General features: G+C 40.4%; 2 protein-coding genes across 3 annotated transcripts; one reads left to right on the top strand and one right to left on the bottom strand.

Annotated features, from left to right (window-relative positions):
• The first annotated feature begins 115 nt into the window (after nucleotides 1-115).
• On the top strand, nucleotides 116-14,454 carry cog4 (component of oligomeric golgi complex 4). 2 transcript variants are annotated; one of them, XM_008405416.2, is made up of 20 exons: nucleotides 116-335; nucleotides 1,574-1,656; nucleotides 1,773-1,887; nucleotides 1,978-2,152; nucleotides 2,416-2,609; nucleotides 3,429-3,534; nucleotides 3,614-3,771; nucleotides 3,837-3,895; nucleotides 6,706-6,830; nucleotides 6,913-7,031; nucleotides 8,938-9,104; nucleotides 9,202-9,367; nucleotides 10,826-10,888; nucleotides 10,982-11,095; nucleotides 11,221-11,313; nucleotides 11,393-11,476; nucleotides 11,552-11,653; nucleotides 11,771-11,899; nucleotides 13,402-13,543; nucleotides 13,674-14,454. In XM_008405416.2, exons 1-19 carry the CDS (start codon nucleotides 201-203, stop codon nucleotides 13,534-13,536), a joined length of 2,322 nt encoding a protein of 773 aa, XP_008403638.1. In that variant the 5' UTR covers nucleotides 116-200; the 3' UTR covers nucleotides 13,537-13,543; nucleotides 13,674-14,454. The 2 variants fall into 2 exon arrangements, with proteins under 2 accessions (XP_008403638.1, XP_008403637.1); XM_008405415.2 differs by having other exon boundaries at nucleotides 13,402-14,454.
• On the bottom strand, nucleotides 14,308-23,094 carry gnao1b (guanine nucleotide binding protein (G protein), alpha activating activity polypeptide O, b). The gene is made up of 9 exons (XM_008405417.2): nucleotides 23,005-23,094; nucleotides 21,140-21,612; nucleotides 21,000-21,042; nucleotides 18,210-18,351; nucleotides 17,816-17,976; nucleotides 17,594-17,722; nucleotides 17,371-17,500; nucleotides 16,612-16,765; nucleotides 14,308-16,523 (listed from the first exon to the last, which is right to left on the bottom strand). The coding sequence occupies exons 2-9, from the start codon at nucleotides 21,255-21,257 to the stop codon at nucleotides 16,336-16,338; spliced, it is 1,065 nt and encodes a 354-aa protein (XP_008403639.1). The 5' UTR covers nucleotides 21,258-21,612; nucleotides 23,005-23,094; the 3' UTR covers nucleotides 14,308-16,335.
• Nucleotides 23,095-25,411: the final 2,317 nt, after the last annotated feature.

The raw sequence follows: 25,411 nt of genomic DNA, 5'->3' as shown, positions 1-25,411 counted from the left end.
CGACAGTAATAAGTGGGAAGTTTTGTTTAATGTAATAATATGCATAATAAAACGCATCTTGATGAACACCAATATGTAACAGGACAATGTTATAGACGTAAAGCCGAAGTTGTTGCTGGAGCGCTACCTGCCAAGCTAAACCGAGGGATTATTAGCACACTGATGACGTTGACGCCGGAGTAGCTTTCGTGTGGCGGAAGATGGCTGACAGTGTAGCTCTGGTAGCCAAAAGAAGCGACTCTGGCTCTGTATCGACTGTGAGCATGGAGACCATCTCCGGGCTGACGGAGCTGGATGACCTGGAGCGGGTTTACCAGCAGCTCTGTACCGAGGAGGTACGTATCGGAGGCACAGCTCAGTCTGTTGCTTACGTCACCATGTAAACTTCCGTGATGCTGCTGCCTTCAGTCATAGAGCTAACAAAATCCGCTGTTGATTAATTATCAAAGGATCTGGACCAAAGCTACCTCTCTCTGTGTTTTAGAAACTACTGCAGTGTTCTGTGTTAAAAACCTTATTACAGTTAATTACAGCGGAGTTTAGCAAAACAATAAAACAGTCAAATCTGCTATCCAGCTGCTATCCAGACTTTTCAAGTCAAATCAACTTTAGACATTATTTTTCACCATTATTGTTCTGCTTGTTATGCTATTTTATTGTAAATCATCATTTAATCACTGTTAAAACATGAGTGCCTACCCCATAGAGACGTCAGGAGTCATATGTGTTTGGATATTGTGCGTGGATTTGAGGAAAACAATAAAACACATTACAGACGACCAGAACAAACAACCTACTGCACATATTTTTCTTATTTATTTGTTATAGTTCTTAGAATAAAACGCATAATGTGTGACAACTGGAGTCATATAGTAAATCTGCTAGGAAATGCCTGATGGATGCATCTCTGTGCTTGAGTCTCACTAAAGATTTCTGCACCCAATGGTGAAATTCATTTTCTGCCTTATAGAGGTTTGTATAACAAAGCTGAGGCAAAAGCTTAGTTAGAATATTGGGAAATACTTTTTCATTGTTTATTGAGAGGTTAATGATTGGCTCGTACTAGAAAATTTTCTCAAAATGTATTCCCCATTTAAACATAGAGGATTTGTACTTACTTTACAACCTGGTATATATATTTTTTGCAGGATATCTTAGCTCCTAATTTGTATAGTAAGAGTTTTAGAAAGATTTCAGTGTGACGTAGGTTGCGCAAAGGCTATTAGACTAATCTAGAGAAGTTGAGCTACTAAATCAAATGAAAGCAATTAACATTTGCTGTTTCTGGGGAGAATATAACATGGCCACAACAGAACATTTATTTGTTTAGAAAATATTTTTGTATGTTTACATTCTCAAAAAAATAATTCTATTTTTAGTTGTTTTTTTTTCTCCAAAACATCATCAAATGAGCAAAAGTAAACTCTTGAAATATACATTTGAGCATATGAATTTATCCTATGTGACTAAGTTGATGTTTTGTTGAGTTAGACCTTGATGCACACGTCTTGTGATTGTACTGCATGCATGCTGCTTAATTTAAAAATACTTGTCTTTGTTCTGTTTATTACAGACAGGAGTGGAAGCTGAGCTCGACAGGCTGGTGGGGCAGGAGGGGAGCATTCACACAAAGATGTTGGCATTGCAGAGGATGGGGTAAAGACTTAATAAATCTGTTTGAGCCTCACTGAGCTCTTCTGAGATCTTTATTAATATATTATATATATATATATATATATATATAGTTGATGCGCTTTATTTTTTCCTTGCAGACCGAACCTACAGCTGATTGGAGGAGATGCCAGCCAGCTGTCAGGCATGATCACTTTCACCTGCAGTCTGGCTGAAAATGTCAGCCAGAAAGTCAGACAGCTAGACCTGGCAAAAGTAAGTAAACCTCTTAATTTTTTTTTAAAGTGGGGACATTGATAATTAATGCATATGTCTAAAGGTCTTATTTTATTTTATTGTTTGTAGACCCGGCTTTATAACGTCATCCAGCGTGCTGACGACATCCTCGACCTGAAGTTCTGCACCGACGGCGTTCAGACGGCGCTGCGTAACGAAGACTATGAACAGGCGGCTGCTCACATCCATCGCTACCTTTCTCTGGACCAATCAGTGATCGAGTTGAGCCGTCAGGGAGAAGAAAGTACGACTCTTCTTATTTATAGTTTTGCGTTGCCATGGAAACACGCTGAGTGTTAATTTTGTACTTTTTGGTTGTTTTTTTGTCTTCATGTTTAGCATCTAATTTTTGTTACCGTGTCAGTCCGGATTGTGCTTCTCAGTTCTAATGCTTAAGATATGACCATTATATTTAACCTTTGCATTTTACGAGCTGGAAATATTTCTCTCATCTTTTTGTTTTCAGTAGATAAACTCTGACAGTCATAATGTATCATTTCTGAACAGGCAGCGCTGTGGACGCCAGTCTGGTGACTCTGCAGGAGGCGGAGCAGAAGCTGAAAGTGATCGTGGCAGAGAAGCTCGACGAGGCCGTAGCAGCCGTCGACCTGGCTCAAGTGGAGAGGTTCTTCAAGATCTTCCCTCTGCTGGGCCTCCACCAGCAGGGCCTGGCCCGGTTCGGCCAGTACCTGTGCAGTCAGGTGGGTTACAGGAGAGCTGCTAAGGAGCTGGACGGGGTAGAGGTTATTTGTTGTAGTTTTGTAGAGTCATTTCAATCAATCAATCAATCAATCAATCAATCAATCATTCAATCAATCAATCAATCAATCAATCAATCAATCAATCAATTAATCAATCAAACATATTTTATTTGTATAGCACATTTCAGCAACAAGGCATTTCAAGATGCTTTTTGCCAAGTCCCATCTTTACAGGTCAGAATGTTGGTTAATGTTTCATTAATAATGTTTCAAAAGCAGCTCTAGACAGGTGGCTTTGTAGTCTAGATTTAAGGGAGCTCAGTGTTTTGACTGTTTTGCAGTTTTCTGGAAGTTTGTTCCAGAGTTGTGGAGCATAGAAGCTGAATGCTGCTTCTTCTTGTTTAGTTCTGATTCTGGGATGCAAAGGAGACCAGAACCAGAAGATCTAAGAGGTCTGGAAGGTTGCTATGACAACAGCAGATCTTTAATGTGTTGTGATGCTAAGCCGTTCAGTGATTTATAAACTAACAGCAGTATTTTAAAGTCTATTCTCTGAGCTACAGGGAGCCAGTTTAGGAACTTTAGAGCTGGATAAATGTGCTCTACCTTCCTGGCTTTAGTGAGAACTCAATCTTTCTAGATCAGCTGCAGCTGTCTGTCTGATTTTTTTTTTTAGGCAGACCTGTTGTTTCTAGTTGCTCCAGCTTTTTATTCTACAGTCTTCCCTGAAAAGTGTCTCCGGCTTGTTGCGAGATTCTCGTAGCTCCAGTTCATCACGTGATGATTTGAGAAACGTTTTGTGTATTTTTTTCCACACAGCTTGCCTCCAAAGCCGAGGAGAACCTGCTGTTGGCGACAGGAGGCGATCTGGGAGAGAAGAGAGCTCTGCTGATATTTGCAGACACTTTGACGCTGCTGCTGGAAGGTGAGAACCCCCCTCTGCATGCCCACCTGGGTTCCCGCTCATCACACGACTCCAATAATGTGATGGTTTCTGCTCACAGGCATTGCTCGTGTCGTTGAGACTCATCAGCCCATAGTGGAGACGTATTACGGTCCGGGCCACCTGTACACCCTCATCACTCACCTGCAGCAGGAATGCGACCGTCAGGCCCAGAAAATTGTTGATAAGTTCATTCAGCAGAGAGGATACCACAACAAGGTGTGTGTGTTGCACCGGAGCTGCATGGTTTCTGCTCTTGATCCCTCTGACCCTTTTCCCTCCAGTTCCAGATTGTCCAGACCAGCATGATGAAGAGCGTACCAGGGGAGAGAATCGAGCCGAGGTCTGCTTTATATTCACCTCCTGTTTGTCTCTGCAGTGGTTCTATTCATAGAAATACGTACTGTATTTTTTGGACTATAAGCCGCTACTTTTCCCCCATGCTTTGAACCATGCGGCTTGTAGCCCGGTGTGAATTTTCTGTGCATTTTTCTTCAACCACCAGGGGGCGCTTTAGCAGGAAGTGAATCATTGAAAGTCAAAATTGGAAATCAAAGAAGAAAGGGCTAATTTTCATTTAGAACAAGCACATGCTAGCAGCAGACATGACTGAGAAATTTATTCAGACTCATATGATGCAGCTTTTAAGTTGAGGTCTGTCGATCTGGCAGTAAAGGAGGGAAATGAAGCCGCTGCTCGTAAACTCGGCGTGAACAAATCAATGGTTCGGCGTCGGAGCCGAACCAGCTCTCTGCTGCGTCCTTGAGAGCGGCGGATACATCAGTGGCTTTATAGCCCGGTGCGGCTTATATATGTACGTTTCCAGTTTTATTTTTTTATTTTTAAATTGTAGGTGCGGCTTATAGTTAGGTGCTCTATATAGTCCAGAAAATACGGTAATTAGAAAATAACATCAAGTCAGGCAGCCCTCGGTATGATTAGTATGATTTTCATTTGTCAGATATAATATGTGCTTAGACACAGGGAGGTCTGCCAAGATAACAATGAATTGTTTCAGAACTTATTGCGATAAAATCTAATGTTGTTGTATTGAGACCATGTTCAAGTGATATAGTGGCAAGTTCACTCTTTCGAATATCAGCAAAGCAAATTTCAAACAAACATTTAACACTGAAGCTGAAGGACATTTTACATATCCAAGATAAATAAAACAACAAATAAAATGGATACTGAAGTCTGTTAAAAAAACAACATTTTCCTTCACAAAAGTGGCTAATTGAGACCAACATGTCAAACCGAAGCCTTTTGTTGTCTAGTCTTTGATAGGAAGAGAGAAAACAAAAAAAACAAAACATGCAAATGGGAATTATAGAGCTAGTTTTAATTCATCATGCGATTGATAGATTGATTGATTGATTGATTTATTGATTGATTGATTGATTGATTGATTGATTGATTGATTGTCACAGGCCGCTCCGACTGTAACCAAACACATCGGCTCTTTAGACAAAAGTTATAAATAAAGTCAATCCACTGTCATCACTGTATCATTATTTAGAAGAATAATCTAATGAGCTTTACCATACCATACCATACCAACTTTATTTATAAAGCACTTTAAAACAACCACAGCTGATACAAAGTGCTGTACATTAAAACACAACATAATAAAAAAAATAAAAAACTCTTACAGTTTAAAAACAAAAACATACACTCTAAAACTAGATCCCACAGGAGTTAAAAGCCAAGTAAAATAAATGGGTTTTAAGACGAACTTTAAAAGTGGACAGTGAAGGGGCCTCTCTGACCTGCAAAGGCAAGTCATTCCATAACTTAGGACCTATGACAGAGAAAGCCCTGTCCCCTCTGAGCTTCCTCCTGGATCTTGGTACCTCCAAGAGCAGCTGATCTGCTGACCTGAGTGACCGATAGGGTACGTAGGGGTGAAGAAGCTCAGAGAGGTAAGCCGGGGCAAGATTATGCAGTGATTTAAAAACAAACAAAAGAATTTTAAAATGAATCCTAAAATATACAGGCAGCCAGTGAAGTGAAGCCAGGACAGGGGTCACATGCTCCCTCTTCCGAGTTCCTGTCAAAAGTCTTGCAGCTGCATTATGAACCAGCTGCAGACGTGAGAGCAGCGACTGACTGACTCCCAGATAAAGTGCATTACAGTAATCCAGTCGAGTCGAGATAAAAGCGTGGATCACTGTTTCAAAATGTTGCCTGGAAAGAAAAGATTTCACTGATGCCAATCGCCTTAAATGATAAAAGCTGGACTTAACCACGGCTCTGATTTGGCTGTCCAATTTAAAATCACTGTCCACCTTAAAACCAAGGTCCGTAATAACATGTTTAAAATATACCTCCAAAGGTCCAAGGTCAACAGAGGAGGACTCACAGGAGCCACTGGGTCCAAACACAATCACCTCTGTTTTGTTTTCATTACAATTTAAAAAGTTCAAGGCCAACCAAGATTTAATATCACCAAGACATGCCAGGAGATGTTTGATGGAGTGGACATCCTTCTGCTTCATGGGCAAATAAATCTGACAATCATCAGCATAACAATGAAAAGAAATCCCATGTTTCCTAAGGATAGAACCCAAAGGCAATAAATAAAGAGAGAAAAGCAGTGGGCCCAGAATTGAGCCCTGCGGGACACCATAAGTCATTGAAACAGCAGATGATTCAGAGTCACTAATTTTCACTGAAAATGTTCTCTCCTCTAGGTAAGACTGGAACCATTTAAGAACAGTGCCATCAATACCAACAATATGGTATTGTTTGACAGCTTCATTTGTTTTTGTCCTCATAAATGCATCAGTCATGTAGCACCTGATCAATTATATTTGTTGAAATTATATTTGCAGTCGAGTCGTCAGAATCATCATCAATCAGACAGCTTCTATTTTTAGCTGTACACTCTGGGACTCATTACCAACTGATTTTAAGACCAAGTCTGACGTTAAAATATTCACTTCAGGGCTTAAGAATTGACAAAAGATGAACCAGAACTGCATCCACTTTTAAATATTGTAATTCAGTAGTTTTAAATCCACTGTTCACTGTCTCTTTTTGATCGTTTTATTCTGTTTACTTTTCATTTAAACCTTGAAAGGTCCGCTGAGGGGCGGGTTTCACAAATTAGCTGTGGATATAAACTCTGTGATAAAATCTCCTGTCGGACAGGGAGCTGGACCCCGTACTGGCAGAAGTGACGCTGATGAACGCCAGGGCGGAGCTGTACCTGCGCTTCCTGCGTCGCCGCATAATGGCCGACTTTGAGGTCGGAGACGCTCAGAGCATCACACCAGGTAGTTTTATCACAAGGCAGGAATATTTCTCTTTTTTTGTTGTTTTTAACTGCTCCATTATTTTCTCCAAAAAAACTGTTAGAGCACCAGCAGAATGTGGAGAAGCTAATCAAGCACTGTTTGCTGAGCACCATGATGCAGGAGCTGATTGGATATTACATCCCAATGGAGGAGTACTACATGAGAGAGTCGGTCAACAAGGTCAGGAAGCGTCACGTCTGTTTCAAAATAATCTCCCAAGACTCACAAAAGCTCTGGAGTTAGTAATACTGGAGATTTTGTTTCATAAACTACAATTTAATTCAAGTTTACACAAAATGACATGGAAATAGTTTTCAAATTCAAAGTTATGACAGTAAGATGTTTATAAAAAGCTTTTTAAAAAATCACAGCTTTTGTTTTAAATGCTTATTTGGATGTAGAATGAAATAGAATAATTCATTGTTGCTCTGCAGAGTAGAAAGATGCCTTTGGCTGAGCGACAGGCAGGATAAATTAAAAAAAAAAGTTTAAAAACGACGGCACAGCTGAGACAAAATCATTTGTTTTCAGTCAGAACTGAAGTTGATGGGACGGATTATCATCTGCATTAATGTTAATGCCGTCTGTCTGTTCTGAGATAAACAATTTGTGCAACACTTTTAAAGACTTGCAACTGTAATCTCAGAAGAAGGTGGTACTACTATGTTTAGATCTAGGGGAGCTGAACACAAATGCATGCCACACTTTTCAGATTTAAAAAAAATGTTGAAACCTATTAACTCTTCCTTCCTCTTCCTCGTTGTGTGTGACTTTTTGTTGGTTTTTCACATAAAATCCCAGTAAAATACATCAAAGTCTGTTATTGTAATGTGACAAAAGGTAAAAAAAACTAAAATGTTTTCAGGGTTTGAATACTTTTTAAAGAACTGTGCATCCTAAGTCACCGACCTGCTGCCAAGGAACCAGATTAGTTTCAGTTCATTGCAGTTTTTCCAGAACGTGTGCTGTGATATTTATTTTTGTTTTCTGCAGAGCGCTCTTTGAAACTCATAACCAAATATTTTGTTTTCATTTCTAGTAATACGTAGTTCTGCTTGATGATCGGATTATTTGACTCGGGAGTCTTAACTCTGACACACTTACAGACGCCGACCTTCAGGATTTATGCTCCACTCCTCTGCTTTAAACATTTCCATGTCGATTAATTCTTCAAATCCATTTCTCCTTTTGCCGAAGATAAACGTCAAACTCCTATTTTTTGTTTTGAACGGCTCGGTTTCTCAGGGATGCTCTGCTTCATGTCCCAAGTTACCGACCTGATTCCAGTTAAACGAATTACTTCCAGTTTGTTAGACTTGTTTCGACGCCTCATTATGAGATTCGCTCCCTGGGGCATTCGTGGAGGTTTCTAATCCTGCTGCGCCTTGCCTCTTGTTGTTGGTAGACAGGATGTCCAGAGAAGAGCCACAAATTTAACAACAATATGATTCTTCTGTTACTGTTTTTTTTCCCCAAATTATGTTGCTGACATTAAACAAAAATAACATGGATTGCATCGTGACGCTACATGCAGAAATTGTTTCTGTGACGACATGGATCTTAACGTTTTGTGGGCACAACATGACTCATTTGTGAGCTATGCATTTTTGTCTGAATTGTAAAAACAATCGGATGTTGATGAAAGTAAAACAGTGTTTGTGGAGGCTATTTGTTTTCTTATCATCCTTTCATTTATTCAGCTTTTTACCAAAACATTTTAGTCTGTAGAGTTCAGAAGAAGTAAAGTATTTGATGTATTTTCTTCGTCGCTGCTTGAGTCCAAGAGCTGCAGGCTGCATCAGATTTTAATTTATTTATTTTATTCTAATCTTACTTCTTCAAGGATTCAACTTTATTGTCATACCAGCTCACATTTGCCTGTTTACGGTGCAAAATTTGGACTCAGGTCCCAGTTTAAGATAAATAAATATATTTTAGGAAATCCAGTAAAATGACGCTGAAATTAGCTTTGCTAAATGCTAAATACACGTGTGAAAGCAAGAGATGATGCATAATATGACCTGTTAATGTGAAATTATGCTGCCTAATTTTTACATAACTTATTAATTACTCTCACCTGCTTCAGGCTGTTACCATGGATACTTACGAGAAGGGTCAGCTGACCAGCAGCATGGTGGACGACTGTTTCTACATCGTTAAAAAGTGCATCAGCAGAGCGTTGTCCAGCTCCAACATCGACTGCCTCTGCGCCATGATCAACCACGCCAACTCTCTGCTGGAGTCAGACTTCAGGTGACTCCTCAGCCTCCCCACCAGGCACAATTTAAAGGCTTCATACAAACCGCTGCCTCTTGTCTCACCTCCGTCCTCTTATCTTCCCTGTTGCCAGAGAGGTGTTGTACAACAAGCTGCGGCAGGGCTTCCCGGCCACAACGCTTCAGGACATCCAGCGGGGCGTCAGCAGCGCCGTCAGCCTGATGCAGAGCAGCTTGCAGCAGGGAAAGTTTAACACGCTGGGCATCGAGAGCACCGAAAACGCCAAAGCTGCCTTCCTGGTAAGATGATCGGAGACACCGCTGTGTGCCGCTCCCACTTCTGTTTGCTAGTAAAATCCTCTCCATATTTGCAGCTAACAGCCGAGGTTCAGGTGATAAAATCTTTTGCTTCAGGATATAGACAAAAGTAAAAAAAAAATAATAATTTATACAGCTCTGGAAAAAAGTAAGAGAGCATTTAAAATGATCAGTTTCTCTGATTTTACTCTCTATAGGTTTATGTTTGAGTAAAATGAACATTGTTACTTTATTCTATGACATGTCTCTGAAATTCAAAGCAAAAATGTTGTATGTTGTATTTATTTGCATAAAATAGCTAAAAAGATGTAGTGGTTTTAGACCTCAAATAATGCAAAGAAAACACGTTTATATTCATTTAGAAACAATATCACTAATGTTTTAACTCAAGAAGAGTTCAGAAATCGATATCTGGTGGAGAAACCAGGAGGTTTTCAATGGGGTTCAGTGCAGTGGGCTCTCCATTTTTTCCAGAGTTGTATATTAGCATAAAACTCTGGTCCGATAGTCAGATGAAGTCTGACTGATACCAAATATTTTTTGTAGAGATTGTAACTCATATCAGTAAAAAAGTGAGCAAACTCAAAAAAACCTGTCGTTGGTTGATGTCTAATAGACTGAAAGTAGCAGGAATTTTTTGTTTTTTTATTCCTTTAAGGACACCTATATTTCATAATTCACATTTTGTGTGTTTTTCCATTTACATTTGGGTCTCGACTGATTCTAAAAACATTCCAAGTGCCTAAAAAAAACAACAACAAAAAAACACCCATCCAATTTTTGACAATAAGTTAAATAAGTTAACTTTTTGGTGTCTGGAAAATGAGTCTTTTAAAAACTTCCAGAAAGTAACGTCACAAATCAGCACCAACCCAGTGAAGCCCCACTCGTTACCTAGCAACCCCAGAAGAGTTCCGCCCGTTACCTAGCAACCCAAGCTGAGCTAAAGCACATTTTGGTCAACTGGTTTAAACCCTTCAAGGCCAAACGGGAGACGTTGCACTTTCCAGCCAATATCGGGTTATTACGGTAGTTTCACTCCACGCCATAGCAGGAAGTGAAATTAATCTGATAAGTCACTCTTTTAATAGACAGTAAATTGCGAAAATAATAATAAGTTCCAGTTGTTATGGATAAATGGGCAAATATTTTTACTCAAAGGACATTTAAAGAACTGTGGACATTTAAAATAAGCAAAAATATCCAGGCAGAGATTTGAAACTTAGGACTCAGAGGTTTAACTGCAAACTGGTTTTGTATCGCCGACAGACCTACCAAATCGGTTCCAGGAAGCATAATGGGTCACCTTTAACGAATTGGTCAAAACTCTCTTTCTCAGCATTTCCTCTCCCAATCGGAGCTTAGCTAGAGAATATTGTCCGGTCCTGATCTCTGTCTGGTGCAGTTCTGTTCAATCCTTAACATGCTTTTCAAACGCAGGTCACTCTGAATAACGTGGAGGTTTGCAGTGAGAATATCACAACGCTAAAGAGGAACCTGGAGGTAAAAGGCGCATTTCTCCCCTTTCTTTTAGGAAAATTTCTCTGCAGGTTGAAAAAGCAGAGATTTATTGTTTTTTTCTCTTTTTCCTGGCAGAACGACTGCTCCAAGCTGTTCACTCAGGGAGTCGGATCTGGTGAAAAAGCAAAGATCGAAAGCTGCTTGTCCGACCTCGTCAGCACTTCTGCAAAGTTCAAGGATCTATTGCAGGTTCGACACGAGCACAAAACGATGAAGAAATGTCAATGATTCTCCTCAGACCAAGCCAAATCTATTCAAACTTTGACTTCGATGCTCTTAACTCAACATTTAACCCTAATTGTATTTATATTTAGGAGGGTCTGACGGAGTTGAACACGACAGCCGTAAAGCCTCAAGTCAAGCCCTGGATCAGCAGCTTTCTGTCCATCTCCCACAACATAGAGGAGGTTCTGCTCACCTCACATTCACAGAAAACAACCAGAACCAGGGTTTGTTTTTGTTTTTAATTGTGGCCGATCTTCACAGGAAGAGTTTAACGACTATGAAGCCAACGACCCCTGGGTGCAGCAGCTCATCATTAACCTGGAGCAGCTCATGGCCGAGTTCAAGGTAACGAACATTAAAGTGGCCGATTCCTGACCGGATTAATTCTGCTTTTGTAATCGTCATGGTTCTTCTCCCCAGACGGCCCTCAGTCCTGTCATCTACGACACCCTGACCAGCCTGATGACCAGCCTCATCTCTGTTGAGCTGGAGAAGACCGTGCTCAAATGCTCTTTTAGCAGGGTGAGCAGCTGCTTTTGGCCACAGGGTGGCGCCAAACCTTCCCTGCTTATTTTGAAAAGTTGCAGTGATTTGCTAATGAATCCTGCTGGTTTGTGGTTAATGCATTTCCTGCTGCAGCTGGGAGGGCTGCAGTTCGACAAAGAGCTGCGGTCTCTGGTGGCGTACCTCACCACGGTCACCACCTGGACCATCAGAGACAAGTTCGCTCGCCTCACGCAGATGGCCACCATCCTCAACCTGGAGCGGGTAACTCAGATTCACACCAACACACTTAAAACCTGTTGTGGCGTTGCACTTCTTCTGGTTCCACTGGTTTTAATAGTTAATCGTTACGATTACTTTTTGTGAAAAGAAACTATATTATTGAACTTTCTAGATGAGAAGAATCTTAACCTTAAATTGCAAAAATATAGGTCAGACCAAATATTACTTTTACTAGTTGTAGATGTGAAGAATATCGATAAATGAATCAACTTTGCCTAAAAAAAGCATGTAGTGGGTTACAAATACATATTTAAGATTTCTTATTAGAAATATAAACATGTTTTCTCTGGAGCCTCTGACCTTTAATGTCTTTGCTAAGGAGATAAAAATAGTTAGAACGCAGTAAGCTCAAATATGTAATGACTATAAAATGGCCTTTAAGCATGAGCCTGTATGAAATATTCACTGTGCGATAATCTTATTTAAAAACGCAGCTGTCTCATTTTATTCACTCAAAAATGTAAAACGACTCAAATGATTTCATTTAAAACAGGTAACTTATTAATATTGCACCTTAATTTTTGTTATATTGCAATGTTGAATTTTATTTTGATACCTGAGTTTGTAAATGTAGTCGTTTTCAAGAACTTGTTGCACAGTTTGTCTAATCTGTTTTGCATTTCTCGTTTTAATAAAGTAACAGTTGGAGAAAAACACGCCAGCTGCTTCAGACGTACAGTTAGTTACTCACCAACTCCAAATAAGAGGGATGGGTGACTCTTCTTCAGCTTCCATGTTGTTTATAACTGGAAGTCAGTACTCTCAGCAACAGGTGGGAGAGGGGCAACTGTGTAACTCAGTGGCTCAGTACAGGCTGGAAATGCTCTGGCATTTTCTCTCTGCTGGCTCATTCAAGGGGTTAAAAAAAAAGTCTGTGGAAGGACACGCGTCCTTAAAAAGTCTTAAATTTATGCATCTAAAATTAAAATGTTTTAAATTCGTTCACAATAAGTTGGCTTTAAATACGTTTATCAGTTAGGAGTATTTAATCGCATGTGGTGTGTCTCTTGTTTTCTCTCTTATGGAACATTGAGTGTGACTGGATAGTTGAGGCTACTGCTAACTAGCTGCTAACGTACCCTTGCTAGCAAATTAGCTAGTTTTTTGCATCCATCCTGGATAAGTGCAAATCTAATGCCAGTTGACTGGATGATGTTCGTACATTTCTGTGAAGATAAAGGAGATAAAAGTCTTAAATCTACCTCATAATGGTCTTTAAAAGTCTTAACTTTGAGTTCCTGCAGAAACCCTGCTAACGTGATCATTAAAACTGTGTCCAAATCAAAACCGATTCCTCTTTGTGCATTGTCTTACTTTTCTTAAAGGTAAGTTCAGACTTAATCAGAATCTTATATATTTTTAGTTTTCATGTTTTTAAAAATATATGTCAAAACTAAAGAACTTAAAGGTGGAGTGAGATCAACATTGCCTAGCTCTCAGTCTCTTTGGTAGCATCTTGAGGTTTCTGCTTATCTGTCCCGCAGGTGACTGAGATCCTGGACTACTGGGGTCCTAACTCAGGCCCACTGACATGGCGGCTGACCCCCGCCGAGGTGCGTCAGGTTCTGGCTTTGCGGATCGACTTCAGAAGCGAAGATATCAAGAGGCTGCGACTCTAGATAACGAGTTAGTGGCCGTCTGCGACTGTGAAGCACATGGAAAAAAAAGAAAAACTCTAAACAGATGTGTGCGCGACACAAAACAAACACCCTGTTTGTTCCTCAGTGGTGTTTCCTTTTTATTATTTTTTTTGCAGTTTGCCCAGCTGATCCCAGTCTGCTTCAGTTCCAGCTGAGCTTCCAGAGACGCGTTTTTTTCACAGCAGCGACGGCGAGCAGCCTGATCTTTAGTTAACTGTAAAAATGTGTAATTAAAATCATAAATGTGTGACTGTATTACGGTGGAGTATTTTTAACCTGTGGCAGGCCGAGAGAGAAACGGGGATACACTTGGGAGCGTGGAGCGGAGCTGTGGGGCCGCTGGTGCAGCAGAGCAGTAATGAACGTCCCGGCCATTAAACTGACAGAAGCAGGTCAGACAGCTGATCCAGCCCAGTCATCCAATATATGAATAGCTCCTTTGCCGGTGATGATGGAACACTTTTAACCTAATAAATTGAGAGCTTGCTGCGCTGTGCTCCTGATCCCTGCCACCCAGCACATTTCACTGCCATGCCAGAGCCGCTCCCAATCTTTTTTTTTTTATGCGTATTTCTGACTCCAAACGGGCAGCTTTGTTCACGAGGCAGTGAAGCATCAAAAGTGGTTCACTCTCTCATAATATGCAGCCTAATTTCCTGGTCCAGCCTTAATTCTCTGTACAGATTAAAGCGGAGGGAACAGCTTGTTACGTCGCGGCGCAATCAAAACTCAAGACCGCCAAAGCAGAGATAGTTAGGAAAAGTGTGGCTTTAATGTAAACACAACATTCGATTGGCTCAGCACAAACATTCCACATGAGAGCAACCAATAAACTACTGAATAGGATGGGGGTGCAGCACAGAAACATTCACAGTAAAAAAAAAAAAAAAAAAAAAATCTGGTATAATCATAATATATATATACAGTACGGTGCTTTTTAGGGTGAAAATGGAGATAGGATGTGAGGACTGACTGATATGTGATGGGTTAAAGAGTACAGGGGATGAGAGGGGCAGTCTGGGTGAAAATGAGGGGCTGTACTTTAGATTTCCCTGCAAACAGAGAAACATGATGGACGGTGGAGAGAGAGCGAGGGGGCGGGGGAAGGGTTAAATCGGAAAAACTCCCCAAACAAAGACTGCCGGAGGTGAGGTTGCACTTTTCTATGCAATTTCACATCCAGGGGCCTCGTAGCAGCGCCAAAGCCTGGATGTTGATGCAGAGCTGCTCGGGACCCTCTGCACCTCGGGGTTTCATGAAAGGAAATAAATACAGTGCTGTGAAGAAGTTTTCACCCCCTTGCAGATTATTTCTTCTGGGTTTTTTTTGTTTTTGTTTTTTTTATTGAATCACATCTGTCAACGAACCAAAGAGAAACAAAGTCATTCATATGCATCAGTCTGGACGGAGTTACAAAGTCGTTTTCAAGGCTTTTAGCTACAAACCTTTAACCACAAATGAAGAAAACGTGGAACAGTGCTGAGCCTTCCCAGCCTACCTAAAAACCTACCTAAAATATCCGCTAAGAGTTCATCGACACCGCCTCATTCAGGAACATCCAAAGCACTGCAGGCCTCGTTTTCCTCCGTTAAGGTTCATGATTCAACATACAGGAAACGACCGGGCCAAAACCGGATCCCTAGAGGCAAAACCCACTGAGGACCAGCTCACATTCCCCTTTTAATATCCTAATGATCCCCACAACTTCTAGGAAAATATTCAGATGTTTTAGATCATGTGTCCTGTTACACCTGGCGTGAAGCTAACATTTCATAAGAAGAACATATCAACAGTCAAACACGGTGGTGGCAGTGTGATGATCAGGGTGATGAGCTGAAGCACAAATGTCTGAATAGTGCAGAGGGAAAAAAAAGCTAGATGGAGGTTTCGAAGTGGTCTAGTCAAAGTCCAGGCTTAAATTCAATCAATAAGATGTGGCATGATCTCAAACAGGCTCAAAAACTCCACGGTCTGTAAGGGGGCGAGTTTTCACAGCACTGCATGTGGCACAGGACTTTTCTTCCAGGTAAGAGGGAGACGGAGGCATAAATAAGTCTTTCATTATAATAAAATCTGATATTTAAATAATATAAATCAACAGTATGAGCTCTAATTTCTGACCCTACTGCCCTATCTGTTATCCTCAGATGGTTGGCACCAATGTTTCTCTTTGTTTCTTGAAGGAATGACTGGCTGATGGGCAGCAGCCAGCAGCTGCTCTGGACAGAAGAATCCTCTCTTTCATGAGAGCCAAACCAAGTGGACAGACCTGCAGTTTGAAGGAAAGTTAGCACAGCCTCCTTCTTTTCTTTGCGTCCACGCCCCTCAGCCACAAGACACCGTCAGCAGCATCATCATCATCATCATCATCATCTCCACCTTCACACTCAGCAGCTCGTGGCATGGAGCACCAGAGGCTGTATTCAGAGCGTAACGGGACGGCGTCCTCCTCTGCGTTTCTGGGCAAGGCTTCAGCTGAATAAACCTCTGGTGCTTCCAGCCTTACAGAACATTCAACTTAAAAACACATTTTTAAAAGACAAAAAAAAAAACAAAACGAAGAAAAAAAAATGTGGGGGGTGGGAGGGTTTAGATTTTAAACAAAAATGACGGGGGATACAAATCATGGCAATGATCCAGTGTGGTGTTTGACGGCAGCTCTTTGGGTCCCGTTTGGACGTGTGGAATTACATATTTATGTATTTAAGAATCATCAAAATTATCATTATTAACACCTCACGCGCTCCATGACGACCTCTGTGCTTCTGGCTCTGGGCCTCAGTACAAGCCGCAGCCTCTAAGGTTGTTTGCGATAATGATGTCGGTGACGGCATCAAACACTACCTGGATGTTCCCTGTGTCTGTGGCACAGGTCAGGTGACAGTAGATCTCCTTGTTGGGAGAGCGGTTCTTGCTCTCGAACTGAACCTGAATGTAAGCCGTAGCGTCTTCGTAAGTATTAGCACCTGCGGAAGACAAGAGGGCGGCGAGACGTGACGCTCGGTTCGCCTGTGACCGAGACGAGCAGGAGAGGAAGAAGGTCCGCCGACTCACCTGTGTATTCTGGAAAACAAATCGTCAGCGGCGACTTCTTGATCTTTTCAGCAAACAGATCTTTCTTGTTGAGGAAGAGGATGATGGAGGTGTCGATGAAGAACTTGTTGTTGCAGATGGAGTCGAAGAGCATGAGGGATTCATGCATGCGGTTCTGCAAGAGGAGGAGGAACAGCACTGAGGGAAATCTTTCCGACTGTTATTATCTTAGTCTAATTTTGTGCAATTTTAGCAAGTTTTTGATTGATTAATTATATCTCAGTGTTATATTATTTATATTTTAGTTATTCATTTATCAGGTATTTTACATCTGTAAATAACTAAGCTTTTATTTTTTTAATCAAGTTGCTTTGTTTTAATGTATCATTTCTGTTGTAGCTACTAACAATTACAACAATTATTTCTTTAAACAGTTTAGCCATTGTTGTTTTAAATATTTTTGTTTAATTAAAAAAAAGTCATTAGAATTATAAGCTAAATTTACACTATCTTTTTATATTTTAATTATTAACATTTATTTTTCTATGAGGTGTTATTTCAACATTTTTATTGTCTTTTCAGCTTTGTTTTTCTGTATCAACCTTGTATTGTTTCCTTGGTTCTTCATTGTTTAGAATATCTGGTCTTACTGGACTGACTTGGTCATTTCCCGTCTGTATAAATCACTTTTTGTTACATTTGTTTGTATGAAAAATAATTAATAAACTCCCTGTGACAGACTGAAGGCATAAATGTTTTCCATGTTTTGCCAGTACTTACAGTTGTCTCGTCTTCATGGAGCACCTGGTCATACCCGCTCAGAGCGACGCAGAAAATTATCGCCGTCACATCCTCAAAACAGTGGATCCACTTCTTCCTCTCTGACCTCTGACCTCCAACGTCAAACAGCCTGGAAACACGGAGCATGTCGGTTCAGAGCAGGAGCTAAAACTGGTAGCATTCAGTCCTCACAAGCTGCGGCAGGGGCTTCTTTTTCTTCCACCTGAAATGGAGATTTTTAAAGGTGAAATGGGTTTCGACGATGCCGGTGGTCTTCACTCGGGTCCTCAGGATGTCCTGCTCTGTTGGCTGGTAATCTGCCGCCCCGATGCGGTCTAAACTGTCCAGGTAGCTGTTGACAACAGGAGAAGAGATGGAAAAATTACAGGTCTACTGTTTTTGTTTTCCTTTCTTTCCAAAAACAGCTGCTTCTTGTTGCGCTCACTATTGAGCCGAGTCATTCAGCTGGTATTCCCGGGCGCGGTTGAAGCACTCCTGGGTCCCCGGATCGGCCCAGAGACGCTTCATCGCAGCGAGAAGCTCGGCAGAGTACGGCTCCGTGTCCTCCATGCGGCTGACGACGTCACAGACCAGCTTTGCGTCAGCCTGTTTCATAAGTTCAGGGGAACAGACACAGAAATATAATCTTGTTAATTATTCATCGCCAGCTGAGACAGTTTTGGGGGCTTTTTTTCAAACTAACTTTTCAAAACTGCGCATAAGTGAATTTATTACTCGTCCAGCTCTTCTCGGACACGTTCACATTTCAAGATTATATTAATAAAATTGAATTTCTTAGGGATCAACTGTTCAGATGGTTGGGTGTGAGTGAGACTAACTTTTCTGTCCTTGTCTCCAAACTCAATCGTCAGCGAGTCCATGGCTCGAAGGATGGCTGCCAAGCTCTGGATGGTGTTGCTGTAGACCACAGGCTTATACTGCTTCACATCATCCCCAGAAAAGCCATCTTCATGGATAATCCTGCAGGCGTACAGAGATATTATCAGACAGGCACAAGCCTGGACTAAACAGAAAAGAAAAAAAAATGTCTCAATTGTCCATATGTTCCTACATTTCAAAACAAATGACTTATTACAGTAAAAGCTTCACTATTCCTGATTTTTCTGCAGCTGTACGTGCTTCTGCGGTGAGCTCTGGTCGTGTTTTCTTCTATCTTTCCTCCTTCTCTATCATGTTAAAGTGGAGCAGGAATTGATCCTATTCTCAGTCTGCGATGTGTAATTTGGCAGTAATGTGATATTTAAATCATTTATAATGCATGACGAGCGATGGAGCGAGATCAATCTGAGCTCTAATCAATCACGACCACACAAGACCAGGCACAATTAAACTCCTTATGATCTGGTCCATAAGGCCCTCCTCACCCCGACTGACTGGACCTATAAAGAAACCGACCCGCGGTCCAACATTCATCGCGTCATTCGCAAACACCGACTGACATCCGATGAGGAAGACAGATAAGGGATCACGGTTTTCATTTTTCCATCTCATCAGGGCACATTATGAAAAGATGCTTCGCTGCAGAGATCAGCCACATGGCCTGAATCTGCAGCACCATCATCAAAATTAACAGTTTTATGGAATAAAAAAAATTTACCTTTTGCGAAGGGAGAATGAGAACGGCTGCATTTTTGGGTTGCAGATTACAATATATTTTATTTTGCCTGTTTAAAAAAAATCAGCTGCTTATGTTTTACTGCGGAAAATACCAGTTTTGCTTAAATGGAAACGTAAAAAAAAAAAAAAAGTTGCTTTTGATTAAAATGTGTGCTTTTCTTCACAAAAATGCCTAAACTCTTCTGTCATATTTTGAGACATAAAAATATTTCATGGTATAAATAGTGTATAAAGTCAAAATAATTAGGACTCTTCTGTTTGAAAAAAGCATTATGAGTTATTAATGAAACTCCTTCTGACCAATACAGGGTGCTAAAGAGGAAAAGCACAAAAATAGACATCAGTGACATTTCTGCAGCTGACTGGCGACAGCAGCATGCCTGTTTTATTCATAATATCCACCCCGCTGCATGCATCATTTCACCTCACTTTACGACCATTTTCGAGCCTTTGAACAGCCTCCTCATGCCTGTTGATACTACACTTCAACTCCTTTCTCATGAATGCGACCAGGAAAAGGATTTCCACCGTATGTGACAATGATGTCATCACGCTCGCCTCCAATACCTGCACTTTATGACTCAAAGTGAGCAGTAAAACCCATCCATCCGCTGCCTGCCCAGGCCAGGGAAAGGCCCTAAGAGTAATTTGTAAACAGTGTTTTTGAGAAGTGTCTTGGGTTCGGGGCAGAGCCGTAGGATATGCTGCAACCTGGGAGCACTGGCAGGGTAATGAGGTTGAATGGAAACAAGAGGAGGCTGGGCAAACTTCTCCCAAGATAAATGCTCAGTCCCATTTCACCTCTTGCTCCTCGTTCGTTCCTAAGGGGTAGGCCAAGCCAATTGTTTATGTAAAGTAGGGGGAGGGAGAAGGTGGAAAATACGCTCACAAATGTAAAGATTTTCCCCGTTATCGTCTTTCAAAAAGGCACAACAACCACTAAAATGTTCCGTTTGAAGAGTTCTCATATTGGCAAAATACTGTAAACCAACACAAAATGCTGCAAAATTGTAAAAAATATTCTTAACTTTTAACATTCACCACTAAAACAACTAGAACGTTCTGATAGATATGGAGTAGCACCAGGAAGACTAGCCATACAATTCTGCAGCACCTTTTTTGATGATTGTACCAAATGTACTATATTGGAAAAGAAACATTAATGCACTTTTAACATGTTAAGGTAGATTTACTTCTCAGTAGAATACATTTGGTAATTTTTTTAAGAACGCCCGCTGCAGGATTGTAATTGTATGCTAAGAACATAATGTGCACATGAAGTCAAATGTGTTTATGAAGTAGAAATAAGTGAGAACTGAGAATGCATCAGCTGCTTGAAGGAGTGTCCCATTTCTATCTGATTTAATACACAGGTACAGGGATGACCCAAGGAAGTGGGATCCAGTCGTAACACTGCAGGGAGGTTTGTGTCTTTTCGTGCTGAAACATCTAGGAACTTGAATAAGAGGTTTAGGGAAGACAACAGCAGTCGTTTAAAACATCAACGGGTGATTTAGGTTAGACAGGGGAAGGTTTAGATGCGGTTTTAGAAGCAATATTTCTGAGTAAATCCGCTTTATAGGCAAAGTACTCCCGGCGATATCGGGCACTTAAAGCCATTAAGATTAAAAGCAGAGGTATTCACTAATGGAGCAGTAGTGATCTCACTGTAATTCACACACACACACCCTGTACATATCCCTAGTTGCACACTCCCTGTAGTCAAGCGAAACCCTCGTTAACTACATTTCAGCACCCCCGGCGGTGAACAGCACCCTGGACGGCCTCCCTGGAGGTCTGCAGGAGGTGCTGGAGTCACCGGTGCTCCTCTGGGGCTTCGGCCTCTCGAAACATGGCGGCCCAGCCTACCTCCGTGCAGACAGGGGAGGCGCAATCTCGGGCCTTTCACTCAGACTGAGTTTGTCAGCGGAGAAAATGAGACCGGAATTTGAATAAAAATAGTAATAATAAACAAAGTAAATGGCACTTACTTCATCTGTTTGACGATGGTGCTTTTCCCGGACTCTCCGCCGCCTGCAAAGAACGGAGGCAGAGGCAGTGAGATCAGCACCACGGAGAGCACCTCCGCCCCTCCATGAGCGCAGCGAGGCGCCGCAGCCTCTCCTCTTACCGAGCAGCAGCAGCTTGACGTCCTTGGCGGCCACCAGCCCGTCCTCCTTCAGGTTCTTCTCGATGGCCTTGCTCCGGTCCAGAGCTGCGCGCTCCTCGGCGCTCAGTGTACATCCCATGTTTCCAGGCGAATGAGCGATCCCGTCGTCTCCCCAGTCCGCCCTGTCCCTCGCCGACTCTCGGTCGCTGCGTTACGTCTCACTTCGCTCTCTCCTCCGCGCTGGCCGCTACTGCATTAGGGCCCCGGATTGAGGGCGAAACAGAGCCGGGATCCCGGAACGGTCTTCTCTCCGCGAATGCGAGCCTGTCGCTCCGTGCCCTCGCTCAGAGGGGGCTGGGGGGTGGGGTCGTTGTGACAGAGCCTGCGGGGTTTGGGGTTGTTAGGTGGGGAGGGGGTCTCCAGCTCTCTGTCTCTCTCTCTCTCTTTCTACAGGGCGGCGCTGAGGATGACGAGCCTGCGCGCTTTCGGCGTATCTTTTCAAGGAAAGCACAGATGGGATGGTATGGCAGGCCGTTGTAACATATAATCAAAGAGGTGGCTGTGATTTAGCTCAGTAGGACAAATAACTACAAGTACGCAAACATTGTACTCAAGTAAGAGTGTGACTACTTCAGAATATTACTCAAGTAAAAGACAAAAATGCTACTCAAGTACCAAAAAAATAGCACCACAAAATGAATCACTTAAAGGTGCAGTATATAACTTTTTTTTTTTTTTTTTTTTTTACAAATTTGTTAAAACTGTCACCCTGCCCTGACAGTATAATATGAGACAGATAATCTGTGAAAAAAAAATCGATGTCCTTCACCTCCTCCCTGAACTACTATGCTGTCTGAAGAAATGGAGGCTCTCGGTCAAAAACAGAGCCAGGAGGAGGGTCAGAGCTTCTGGCTCTGACCCTCTTCCTAGGGTCTAAGGAAGAAGAGCTTGATTTTTTTCACAAATTACCTGTCTCATACCATACTGTCATGACATAGTGACAGTTTCCAAAAATATGGAAAAGATACTTTTATAATCATTACATACTGCAGTTTTAAAGTGGGCCTATGTAGCTTAAAAATAGTTATTTTAAATATTTATTAAAACTGAGACAAATAATCGGTGGAAAAAAATCAAGCTTCTCCTCGACTCGACGTTTTCAGATTATCAGACACCATACTGACACAACTTAGTGACGGTTTATAAAAGTTAAAAATTAAAAATTACATCATCAGATGTACCAAAACAGAAAGTTATGTGGATTTTTTTTTTTGTATTTTAATTACCAAAATTAAAATAATTCTTATAAATAACATAATGACAAATTTAGGCAAAAGAAACATTTTTCCTAATCAATTCCCTTCAATATAAAACTATCAAAAACTGCAGGTGTGTGTCTGTGCCAGGTGATCTTTTTTTTTTTTTTTTTAATAAAATAAGCGTGTACTTCATTCATTGAAGTTACCCACAATGGGTCAAGTATCCAGACATTTTACTCAGGTAAATAAAATTACTCAAGTAAAGTGACATGCATAGCGTTGTAAAAATACTTTTTGTGCTGTTCTCACAACACATGTCAATGTGTATGTAGCTTGACAGCCAGCGATCAACTAATAAGTCTTGCTTTTCTGAACTGAAGATCTTTTTAAAATGTGTTTTTCTGTAACTGAAATACAACAGAAGGGGAAAATATTACTGGTTAATGCAACCCTCTTAATGCTACACTCAAAACGTTTTTGTAACTGAAATGTAACAGAATGAGAAATTACTTAATAATATCTATATATCTTCATGCTACGCTCAAAAATTACATAAATGCTTTATATTTTATCAGCGAAAAAAGACAGCATCAAGTGTAAGTGCCTACCAAACATATAAATACTTACAAACACAAAGGTTTTCCAAAGTAGAAAGCATATAAAGTACAGTCAGAGAGTTTATGAGCCGTTTACTTTCTCCTAACGGCCTAAACTCTTGTTGACAAGGTTACAGGAGAAATATACGTCCCAGATAGTTTGATGTTAAGACAGCTCACTCGGTCATGTTTCTGCGAATACAATATGACAAAAATCTCATGGACCAATATTGGTATTTTAAAGACCAAAGTGAAAATAATTGATATACATTACAAAATAACAAAATTGAGCAAAAGAAACATTTATGCAAATTATTTTCTTTCAATATAAAATTTAAGAAACTTTAACAAAAACCGCAAGTGTGTGTCTATATCTGGTCATTTAATTTGGTTAAAACAAGCTTGTTCTTCATGCAGTAACGTTACTCACAGTGGGTTGAGCATTCAGAAATGTTATGCTTCATAATAAAATTACTCAAGTAAAAGTAAAAAAGTACAGCACTGTTAAAAAATACTCTTAAAAGTAAATTTTTTCCAAAATGTTACTCGAGTAGATGTAACTGGATAACGTAGTCACTATCCAGCATATGTTAAAACAACATTTCTGTTTGAAATAGTTCATACTACTTGTACTCGAGAATCAAAACTGAGATCCATCTTGGAAAAATAAAAGTATCTGATCACCAAGATAAATCAGAAATCTTACTAGAAAAGTCAGAAGTTACAAAACACTGGCAGTCCTTAGATGAATGGCACCATAGGCCATTCATCCCATCCAGATAAAATCCGAGAAATTATCTGGGATTCACAGCATAATCCCAGATAATTTCTTGGATTCTGGGATCCAAGAAATTATCCCAGTTAACTAGAGAATTTAAATCCATCTGAATAATAACATTTCTACTTTTAAAGCTTATATTTCCATTCCCAACTGAAACTAGGAAATTCTAATGGCGGTACGTCCAGATGTCCAGAGTGGCTTTTATCTTACAAAGTAACAGTATTGTGACGTAAAATTTATTTATTTATTTATTTTTTTTTTTGAGAAGGAAAAGTGAATTATGGATGTTTGCGCTGACTATTTATATGATAAATTGGCCTGCCATACCCAGAACTGTCCGCGCGAGACTCGCCTAACAATCTAGTTTACGTCAGAGCCGCCGAGCTCTAATCACGTCCGATGAAAGATTGTTAAAAATGACAGAAATATTGAAGTGACAAGTGTCGCTTTGTGTTCTGGTGTCATTGGTGGAAATCGTGTCGGTATTATGGAACTGAAATGTCCCAACTCGACTGCCGTCACTTGTCCTCTTTTCCCCAGCACCTGGGTGACGTTTAATCGTGTCAACAACATAAGTAGGTCTGAAAAACACCCGGTGGGGGACACGGAGCACCAAGTGAACCTTTAATTACGTCAATAATATGGCAAGAAATCCACGTACTGCGTACGTAAAATTTAAGTTTATGATGGGGGTTAATTCGGCTGATGTTATGTGGTGTAATAGGAGCTGAGAAACTACAATATAACATTAAAAGGTAAATATAATCAGAAACTGTATTCCAGTTGATTCTCAATTATATCTGATTATACTTTAAAATAAAATATATATTACAATTTAAATAGTAGGAAATTTTTGTATTTAAAGTTGTAATTTTATAAATGTTGTAAAGCTAAAGTATCTAAAAAATATAAAGTACATTGAAATGAATTAAAATACTGAAAAGCTAATATTCAAAAAAAATAAACTCATCTACATTACACACACTGATACAACTTAGGTATTTATCACTGCTATTCTAATGTTGTACAAGATAAATAAAACCAATTTTGCATTTATATGAGCTGACTGAAAAAGTAGGTTTATTACAGTACATTATGGAATACTTGGTCAGGGCTCCTTTTGCATGAATTACTGCACCAATGTACTGTACAATTAGTGGCATAATAAACATTTCAGTTGCATTTATATACTTATTTAAGTGCACTTGTATGTGCTAAAAAAGTTACAAGACATTTAACTTTTTGATATTTCTTATGGATTGTTAGAAAAAACATCACAATTTAAGTTTTATGCCAGTTTTTTCTGTTTTACAGTGTAATGCAAACTGCCAATGTGTGTTACTGTAACTGAAGCTCTATCAAAAATTAGATTTTTCGCAAACAAAAATGCCGCTGTTTATACAAATTGCACTCTATAGAAATAATTTATGCATCAAAGCCAAGCGTCTGGTTTGAGGGAATATAAGCTTTGTTGCTGTAGGTTTTATGGTTTTCTTTAAAACAATTCATGGGCACAGGCTACCCTTCCTCCACTGGGCTCCAAATAAACCTTTTCAGCTGTCTCTCTTTCAGCTCTCTTCAATTTTTTTCTCTCTAGTTGTCTTCAGCTTTGTCTCTTTCAGCTCTCTTCAGTTCTTTTTCTCTTTAGTTGTCTTCA

Source organism: Poecilia reticulata, linkage group LG3 (assembly GCF_000633615.1).
Source record: "Poecilia reticulata strain Guanapo linkage group LG3, Guppy_female_1.0+MT, whole genome shotgun sequence".
Lineage (NCBI taxonomy): Eukaryota > Metazoa > Chordata > Actinopteri > Cyprinodontiformes > Poeciliidae > Poecilia > Poecilia reticulata.
This window is presented reverse-complemented; position numbering and strand designations above follow the sequence as displayed.

Bases quoted from the DNA above. Each gene is read 5' to 3' on its own strand.
- cog4 (XM_008405416.2), top strand. From the start codon at position 201: ATGGCTGACAGTGTAGCTCTGGTAGCCAAAAGAAGCGACTCTGGCTCT. The intron at 1,657-1,772 runs GTAAAGACTTAA...TTTTCCTTGCAG, and splicing joins TTGGCATTGCAGAGGATGGG to ACCGAACCTACAGCTGATTG. The intron at 2,153-2,415 runs GTACGACTCTTC...ATTTCTGAACAG, and splicing joins GAGCCGTCAGGGAGAAGAAA to GCAGCGCTGTGGACGCCAGT.
- gnao1b (XM_008405417.2), bottom strand. From the start codon at position 21,257: ATGGGATGTACACTGAGCGCCGAGGAGCGCGCAGCTCTGGACCGGAGC. The intron at 21,043-21,139 runs GTAAGAGGAGAG...CGTTCTTTGCAG, and splicing joins CGTCAAGCTGCTGCTGCTCG to GCGGCGGAGAGTCCGGGAAA. The intron at 17,501-17,593 runs GTGGAAGAAAAA...CCGTGTTTCCAG, and splicing joins TTTAAAAATCTCCATTTCAG to GCTGTTTGACGTTGGAGGTC.